General features: G+C 47.5%; 1 protein-coding gene across 1 annotated transcript; it reads right to left on the bottom strand.

Moving 5' to 3' along the window:
- Positions 1–990: 990 nt before the first annotated feature.
- ABHD17A (abhydrolase domain containing 17A, depalmitoylase) lies at positions 991–8,785 on the bottom strand. Its single transcript, XM_089535482.1, has 5 exons — positions 8,493–8,785; positions 5,702–6,272; positions 5,067–5,261; positions 2,969–3,148; positions 991–2,252 (listed from the first exon to the last, which is right to left on the bottom strand). Exons 2-5 carry the CDS (start codon positions 6,013–6,015, stop codon positions 2,027–2,029), a joined length of 915 nt encoding a protein of 304 aa, XP_089391608.1. The 5' UTR covers positions 6,016–6,272; positions 8,493–8,785; the 3' UTR covers positions 991–2,026.
- Between the last annotated feature and the right edge of the window lie 490 nt (positions 8,786–9,275).

Here is a 9,275-nt window from a genome sequence, read left to right as displayed (position 1 = left end):
ATGCGGCCATGTTCTAGAAGAGTTTATTCCTTATGTTTTGCCAGCATCTGTGGCTGGCATCTTCAGAGAATCTCTATATTCCATCAAACTGCAAATGCCTTAGTCTTTAATGGGTTTTTCAGGCTATCTGGCTTCAAAGAAGATGCCAGCCACAGATGCAGGTGAAATGTCAGGAATAAACTCTTCTAGAACATGGCCACATAGACCGAAATACCCACAAAAAACTATGGATGCCGGCCATGAAAGCCTTCGACTTCACTTAAAATATCAGTTTAGGATTTGGAAATCGAGTCCAAGCCACCAAAAACAAAGGTCAGCGTGGCACAGTGGCTTGAGTGTTGGATTATAACCCTGGAGATCCAAGGTTCGAATCCCTGCTTGGCCATGGAAACCCATTGGGTTGCCTTGGACAACTCACACTTTCTCATTCCCAGAGTAAAGTAATGGCAAATCTCCTCTGAACCAACCTTGCCAAAAAAAGAGAGAGAAAGGTAGCTTTGCCTTTGTTGTTGTGTGCCTTCGAGTTGTTTTGGATTTATGGCCACCTTGTCGTGGGGTTTTCTTGGCAAGATTTTGCCTGAGGAGGTTTGCTGTTGCCTTCCTCTGAGGCTGAGAGATTGTCACTTGCCCCAAAGTTACCCAGTGGGTTTCATGGCTGAGCTGGGATTCAAACCCACGTCTCCAGAATTGTAGTCCAATGTGCCTTAAGTCGGAAACAATCTAAAGGCACACAACAATGGAGTGAGCAAACATAGCAAAGGGATGTCTCACAAAACTACAATTCATGGGACTCCATAGCATGAAGCCATGGCAGTTAATGCAGTGTCAAACTGGATTATTGTTGCAATGCAGATACCAAGACAGACAGAAGCTGCCCACTGGATGGAGATTAAAACAAGTTTTGGCACAGAAATCTTCTGAATAACAACAACGCCAATTCTTTCCGCTCCGAGACCCTCTCAGAAAAACCCGAAATGTAGATCTTTCAAACTTTTATTCCTCTTATCTTCCAAAAAAGAGAAAAGAAAAGATGATTATAAGGGAAGGAGGAGATCTTTCCCTAATTCCTGCCCACCCACCCAAAATGTCTGCCCTCTGGGATTAAGTAAAATGGAGCCTGAAATGTATGTCAAACAGCTGGAAGGATTGGGGAGGCACAGACAGAGGCGGCTCCAACATTTACGGGATGATGGATCCGCTCCGGGTTGTCAGTCTGAACTTTAAAAGCATCGTCCCAACAGTCTCTTGAAATTGGCCGGACCTCTTGGGAAAAAAAATCCCTTAAATTTCGGCTAAAATACGGAGCGGATTCATTGCTCCTGCAACTGATGGGGAGCCTGTCAAAGCGGGATCAAGGGATGTTCTCTAAAAAATAACCGGAGAATCTTAAGAGGTTGCCGACGGAGTAAACCAGACCCCCTCAAAAAAATTCCTTCCCCCTTCAATAGTGACCTTTGCTTACATTCCACAATCTTAAATCTGTTCATGAGTTTCTCCAAGTTTATTCCCCAGCAGGGATATTGCCCAAGTCCTCCTGCCACCGGAGGGCACTGTGGTTTCGGGCAGCGGAGATGGCGCACTTTGGCATCTCATGCAAGGCGGTCTCATTTTCCCTGCCAAATGGCGTTAGTGTTTGCGCTCATCTGCCTTCTCCCATTTTGCCCATGGCTTATTGCTTTCAACAGGAGACAGCGAGAGGTGAGCGGAAAATGGGGTCCATCAACGGGACGACAAGATGGAGTCCAAAAGAATGAGGAAAAGAGACGGCGCAGTCCCGACTGATGGTGAACTTTAAAAAAATAATAATCTGCAACGCTCAAGTTTTCGTGGAAAGGCGATGATGTCAGTCAAGATGGCAGCAGCAATGATGGGGCCGTCCAGAAGCAGGACTGTGCAATGGTCCCATTGTCCACCAATGTGGCGCAACTCCCCCATTGCGTGGAGACCATAGAGTTGGCCGTTTCGGCAACATTCATTTTTTTCTTCTTCTCAATCCCACTATGGTGGAAAAAGACAGGGATACCTTTCAGTTGTGTTGCGCCGCCAGGTCTTGCGAGATGAACTTGCGCAGCCGCTCCAGGTACTGGCTATAGAGTTCGATGTCGTTGTGACCAGCCCCTTCCACCCAGAGGGGCTCAACCGCTTTGGGGCAGCGCTCATAAAGGGCCAGGCCATGGGAGAAGTCAATCACTTCGTCCTCCGTCCCATGGATGAAAAGCACTGGGGAGGTGATCCGGGACACTTTGTCGATGCTACGGGAGACAAGAAGTGACAGACATGGAGGATGGGAAGCGAATGCGAGTTTGCACAGCCATCAGATGTTCAGCGGCATGCAGGAGCTACAGTGGCATCTCCACATTCACTGGGGTTAGGGGCAAAACACCCCTAGAAAAGTGGAAAAAACGCAAATTTAAAAAAAAACTTTAAAAATGCTGAAAAAAATAGCTCTCACTAGTAATCTCTAGGTCCTCGAGCGCAACTCTATGCCCAAAATCTGGCAAGAGTTGACCATAAAGTTGCACTGGGAGACCTCCAAATGCCTAGAGAAGTGTTCTCTCTAGGAATCTTTAGGTCCTCCAGCGCAACTTCTGGTGGATGTTGTTGTTGTTATTATTATTATTATTATTATTATTATTATTTATAAAGTGTTGAAAATTTGCATTGACCATAGAGTCATGCTAGAGATTCCTAGAGAAAACATATTAATCAAATATGTGAATCATCAAATCCCGCAAACGTCAAAGCCGCAAATATGGAGGGCCAACCATAATTACAATAAGGTAGACATTTCCCAATAAAAATTTTTAACAGAATTTTAATTTTGAATTGGATAATTTCTGCAGTGCAGATGCAACCTGAAGTCTGTAATTAAAAACATTTGCAATCTATGTGAAATAAAGACCCTGCATTGGAGGGTCTTTGCATGAATTTTAAATGTTTACTCTGCCATTTTTCTTTTATTACTCACTTTGGGAAAGCGTCAAAGCAATAGGTCTTCTTGGTTTCCGGAAAGGCGACCCGCATGCCCGAAGTGAGAGGTGAGTGCAAGATGACGGCTGCGCATTCATAACGGGAGGCCAGATCCACCGTGGGCACCGTCCCGATGCTCTGTCCATACAGGATAATATTCTCTGGGCTGATCCCATACCTGGGGTAAGACCGAGAGAAAATGAAAATAACCAAAAACCACCATGACAAGTTGGACACTTTTAGTTGGAGCTGATAGCCTACGGTGCAAATACACTTGTCCTCCTATATTCGCTAGGGTTAGGGGCACAAGACCCCCATAAATAAGGAAAAACCGCAAATAAAAACACGTTTTTACCTGAGAGGACACCTCTCTAGGAATCTCTAGGTCTTCCAGTGCAACTCTGTGGTCAACGTCTGACAGACACTGGCCATAGAAACTGCATTGGAGGAGCTACAAATGCCTAGTGGAGTATTCTCTCTAGGAATCTCTAGGTTTTTCAGCGCAACTTTTAGTTAAAGTTGACCACAGAGCTGCACCGGAGGACCAAGATATTCCTAGAGAGAACATATTAATCAAACCCATGAATAATCAAATCCACAAATATCAAAGCTGCAAATATGGAGGGATGAGTGTAAACCCTTCCATAAAATCGTGCGGGTGGAAGGTACCCCATTCCAACCCTAGGAATCCATAGCTAATATGCCCAAACAAAATGGGTGCCTCCAGCCTCTCCAGCAAAGGGGAGTCCATCTCTTTCTAAAAATCCCTGGACCACAAATCATAGGAGTTTATCACACAAAGGAGATCGGGAGTTTATCCCAGGAATATCTCTGAAAAGTCGTGTAATAACGCAAAATGATCTCACACAATGTTACACAGAACCCACAGTTAAAGTGGTCACAAAGAAGCATTAACGCACATCTTTTTGCTTTTGGGATTTCAGCAACCATGCATTTCCGATAACACTTTTTTTGCGCAATTGCATGTGATAATCATCCGTGCAGTTACTCCCCATTTTTACTTCATTGGTGGGATGCTTTCAATGCATTTCAATCTCTCTTTAATGCCGATATTAGCTCCAGTGTGATAAACCCCATAGAGCAGGGGTAGGCAACCTGCGGCCCGCGGGCCGGATGCGGCCCGGCAAGGCCTTGAGACCGGCCCCAGCCCGGTCCTGCCGCCGATTGCCGCCAGAGCCTTTGGCCTCTCGCGTGAGGGCGTGGGGCCTTTGGCCTATCAGGAGGAGGCGGGCAAGGGGGGGCAAGCGGCAGGCAAGGGGGGCAATTGTCTATAGAAGCCTCCGAAACATGCATTTATATTAACATTTTTTTAAAAATAAGCAATTTTTTTTGCATGTCCTCCAATTTTTATAAAAAGTGTCCTCCATCTGAAAATTTTGTCCTACATTTGTCCAGGTTTATTTAATTAATTAATTTTTTTAAAAATTATTTAATTATTTCTTTTTTGGCTTCGGCCCCCCAGTTGTCTGAAGGACAGCAACCCGGCCCCCGGCTCAAAAAGGTTGCCTACCCCTGCCATAGAGAGAGATGGTGACCTACAAGGGTCAACAGCGCCAAAGCACTCCTAACAGGCAGCCATCTTCGCCTCTGTTTATGATCGCTGTCCAACGAAGGACAGCCTGAAGGATTCATTAAACAGTTTTTCCTGTCCAGAACATCTTGCTAAACTCAAATCAGAATTTCCTTCTCCTCCCACCAAATACAGGGCAACAAATGGCTCCCTTAAAGTTCGGATCCACGCCTGGAGCAGCTTCCAAAGCAATCAGTTACACAGCTTTTACCATCTGGAGCTTCTTCCTAAAACCAAATTGGAATCTCCTTCTCCTCCCACCAAATACAGGGCAACAAATGGCTCCCTTAAAGTTCGGATCCATGCCTGGAGCAGCTTCCAAAGCAATCAGTTACACAGCTTTTACCATCTGGAGCTTCTTCCTAAAACCAAATTGGAATCTCCTTCTCCTCCCAAACCAAAACATAAGTGCAGGGGAACAAAGAGCTCCTGTAAAGTTTGGACCCGTTTGGACCCGCACCTGGAGTGGATTTATTGCATGGCATCCCCCCGGCCCCATCCTCACCGCGTGCGTAGGGCCTGCCAGGCGGCATCAACATCGGCGTAGAGGTTCTTCTCAGAAGGCTTTCCCGTGCTGACCCCGTACCCCGAGTAGTCATATGAGAAGATGTTGCAGTTGATCCGGGTTCCGAGGCTGATGTAGAAGCTGCACATCTGGCCCAAATCCACAGCATTTCCGTGTGAGAACAGCACTGTGAACCTGGAGGGGATTGCAAGAGAAGCAGTGTTATGGGATTGCGGTATGCAATGGCTGGGGAAGATGGCATTGTGGATTGTGGACAGGATGGGAATTGTAGTGCACAATGACTAAGGACAGTGGGGATTGCAGTATGCAGTGGCTGGGGAGGATGAGATTGTGGTATGCAGAAGCTGGTGATAAAGGGATTGTGGATTGTGGGGAGGGTGGGAATTGTAGTGCACAATGTCTAAGGGACAATAGGAATTGTGGTATGCAGAGGCTGGAATGATAGGAATTGTAGTGTTCAATGCACAATGAGCACCACGTTAGAGAATCATAGAGTAGCAAGGGCTCCCCAGACCATGTAGTCTAACCCCACACCAGAACAGGAAAGATGGCTCGAACCCAGGCCAACCCATTCCAGAAATGTCCAAGCGGCCTCCCTTTGGGACCCAACTCACCTGGCGCCAGGTACACAGCGGACGTACATGCATCCCACACGGTTCCCTCGGCTACTCTTGGTCAGGAAGACCTCCATGGTGTCCAGCTCCCGCTGGCTATACTGGAAGTCGGCCCGGTCGGTCAAGTGGAGCTTCCAGCGGGCCATGGCCCCACTCCGGGGGGAGGTACTGCCAGAGCTCCCTGCAGGATCCGGCTCGGGGACGATGGTATATGTTGGCTCCGGGGGCAAGAAGGCCAGCTTGGCGGCTATGCGTCCAGGGCATGGCGGGCAACAGAAGAGGCAACAGAGTTCGCTCACGGAGAGGCCGTTCATGGCAGCAGGGCAATCGAAAAGGGGGGGCTATTGGGGGGGCGGGTTTTCAAATAAGGGGTGAGGCTTAAAAGAGTCCCCCCAAAAAGCAGGGGAGCCCAGCAGTTAAAGCAACACAATAGGATGGAAGGGGATGCACAACAGCTTTATGACATTTTCATCTGGAACATGCGCGTGCGAGCTCCCCCGCATTCCGGCGCCGGGTTCAAGAATCCCAACGTGTCTCTTCCTCCTCCGGACATGGGCCCTTTTTTCTTGTCCTAAGAACCAAAACAAAGGAGAGGAAAAAGGTAAATTTGACAAAAAAAACAACAACACAATTTCAATGGTCACATTTTGCAACTCTGAAGGAGTCTGGATTCAACTTTCACCATGCTTAGACTCTGGAGACCAGGTTTGATTCCAACTTTGGGTATAGAAACTCACTGGGGGACCTTGGGCAAGGCACATTCTCTCAGCCTCAGAGGAAGGCCATGGCAAACCTCCTCTGAACATATCTTGCCAAGAAAACCCCATGATAGGTTTGCATTAGGATTACGCCGTAAGGATTGCCATAAATTGAAGGTGACTTGAAGGCAAACAACAGCAGCAACTATGTGCAGACCCTGAAATCTTCAAGAGAGGCCTTTGCTTCAGTCCCAATATTTGCTCAGAAGAGTGTTTGCCTGTGCCTTCCTCTGAGGCTGAGAGAGTGTGACTTGCCTAAGTAAACTTCCATGGCTCAGTCAAACCGCAACGCCACGCTGGCACCCAGTTGGGATTAACTCAATTGGATTTACTCTATTGCTGAGGCCATCTGGAGTTTGAGGAACGCACCTGCTGGGATTAATGGTGGGATAAAGGTGGGATATAAATCCTTGAAATAAATTTATAAATATATAATTTGCAAGCCTTAAGGATGTCACAGGACGCTGGGCGGCTGAGGTCGGCTCCATCGCTTGGTGTTCAGCCAAAATGGGAGGTGTCAACTTCGGGGGAACATGATGGAAGGCCTTCTCTTTGGCTTGGAGAAGCGAAGAGAGACTCAAATCCAAACCCAGAGATTCAATTTACAGGAGAAGAAGTAATCCAGTTTGAGACCGCTTTAACTGCCCTGGCTCAATGCTAGGGAATTCTGGGAACTGTAGTTTTGTGAGACATTTAGCCGCCTCTGTCAAAGAGCTCCAGTGCCACAATAAACTACTACTCCCAGGATCCCCTAGCATACAGCCAGGGCAGTTAAAGTGGTCTCGGACTGTATTATTTTGGGCCTAAAATTCTTATGATCTGAGAAGCCATGGTGTGTAAAACACACAAACACAGAGACAGAAGAATAAACAAACAGAAAATGCACACCAGGCTGTTATTGTTATCATTATTATTATTATCATTATCATTATTACAGTGGGCCCTTGGTATCCGCTGGCGTTCAGTTCCAGGACCTCCTGTCGATACCAAAATCTGTAGATGTTTATTATTATTATTATTATTATTATTATTATTATTATTATTATTTCAGTGGGTCCTTGGTATCCACTTGTTTCCAGAGCCCCATATGAATCCACAGGTGCTCAAGTCCCATTAAATACAATGAGGCATTATCATCATCCTCATTATTATTATTACAGTGGGCCACTGGGATTTGGTTCCAGGACCCTCCATGGATCCCAAAATCCGTGGATACTCAAGTTGGATGAAATACAATGCACTAACATTATTATTATTATTATTATTAGTGTGGACCTTTGGTATCTGCATGGGTTTGGTTTCAGGACCCTCGTGGATACCAGACTATGATAAAATCAAGGTTTGGTTTTTGGAATTTTATATCTATTTGTCAATCTATCTATTGTTTTCCCAGCCATGGATGTCTGAATCTGTGGATGCATGGATATGGAGGGCCGACTGTATAGGGCTCGGTGGGCCATAGCTCTGACCCAACTGGAGTTAGCACCAATCCTGCTACTGGCCAAGGATGATGGGAGCTACCAGTGGTCAGGGATTGTGGGAGCTGAAATCCAAATCCCCCTGGAAGAGCAGAGTTTGGGGATCCCTGTCCCTAGACCTACGCCTGGCTGGAGGTCAGAGCAGACAAGACAAAGCAAGGTGGCCAAAGGGGGCTGAGACCAGGCATCTCAGGTTCAAAACACACCCAGACACACAGACCCCTGGTCCAGGTAGGCCTCGGAGACCTCTGCTTCACCTGGGCAGGGGCCACTCTTGAGCTGGGCATCTTGGTCCAGAGATGCTGAAGATCAGCTCCTCTTCCCTTTCTTAGAGGGATCAAAGCACACAAAGACCTTAGCCCAGAGATGCAAAAGATCAGTTCTTCTTCAAACCAAACCTTTAAACGCAAGGAAGGGGGTTGGGTGGGTTAACCCTTAAAGGGGGAGGAAGGCTCCTCAGTCAAGCCAATGCCCCTCATTTACCCCCCATTTGGGTGGTGGTGCCCCCCCCCCCACACACACACACCTACCATTTTGGGCAGAGAAGAAGCTCACCTTGGGCAGAAAAGGAAGATGGAGAGGAAGATAAAGAAGCCTCTCTCTTGGGTTTCTCTCCTCTGGGCTTCTCTTCCGAAAGGTGCCAACCGAGGGATCAGGGCCTGGGGTCCCCCTTCAGCCCCCCAAGCCCTCTCCGGGCCCGATCCTCCGACCCCCGGCTTTTGCCAGGCTGCCAACGCCGGTGCCAAGGCTGCTTCTCTTTGCGCAAAGCATTACGCGCCAGGCGCTGGAGGCTCCAAAGGCAGCAGCAGCAAAAGCATCAGCTGTCCTTCCTCCTCTTCCTCTCGAGGAGGCGGATGTGACAGCAGCAGAGACACCCGCACTGGAAATGACGAAGGCAAGGAGGAGGAGCCAAGGAGAGAGACAGACAAACACACACAACCACACAATCACACAACCAGACCCGTGGGAAAAGCAGGAGCCATTGCAAAAGCGCAAGGGAGAGCAAGAGCAAGGACATCTCTATAGAGCTTATCAGTGAACGAAGCACTCCCAGAGCTTGGCTCTTCAGCCCAGAGAGCCAAAGCTAACAGAATGAATGCCAACACAGAGAAATGTAAGGGCAAAAATATGAAATGCATAGATACAGGATGAGGGACCCCTGGGTTAAGGAGGCTAGCCCCGTTAAAAGTACTTGGAGGGGTGTCAAATTGAGGATGGAGCAAGCTTGTTTTCTGCTGCTCCAGAGAATAGGACACAATGGATGCAAACCCACAGGAAAAGAGATTCCATTTCAACATTAGGATGAAGTTTCTGACAGTAACAGCTGTTAGAAGAGAA

The sequence above is a fragment of the Sceloporus occidentalis genome, unplaced genomic scaffold (genome assembly GCF_023333645.1).
Source record: "Sceloporus occidentalis isolate IW3139 unplaced genomic scaffold, rSceOcc1.0.p SCAF_8, whole genome shotgun sequence".
Lineage (NCBI taxonomy): Eukaryota > Metazoa > Chordata > Lepidosauria > Squamata > Phrynosomatidae > Sceloporus > Sceloporus occidentalis.
The sequence above is the reverse complement of the archived record's forward strand: the minus strand, read 5'-3'. Positions and strand labels throughout refer to the sequence as shown.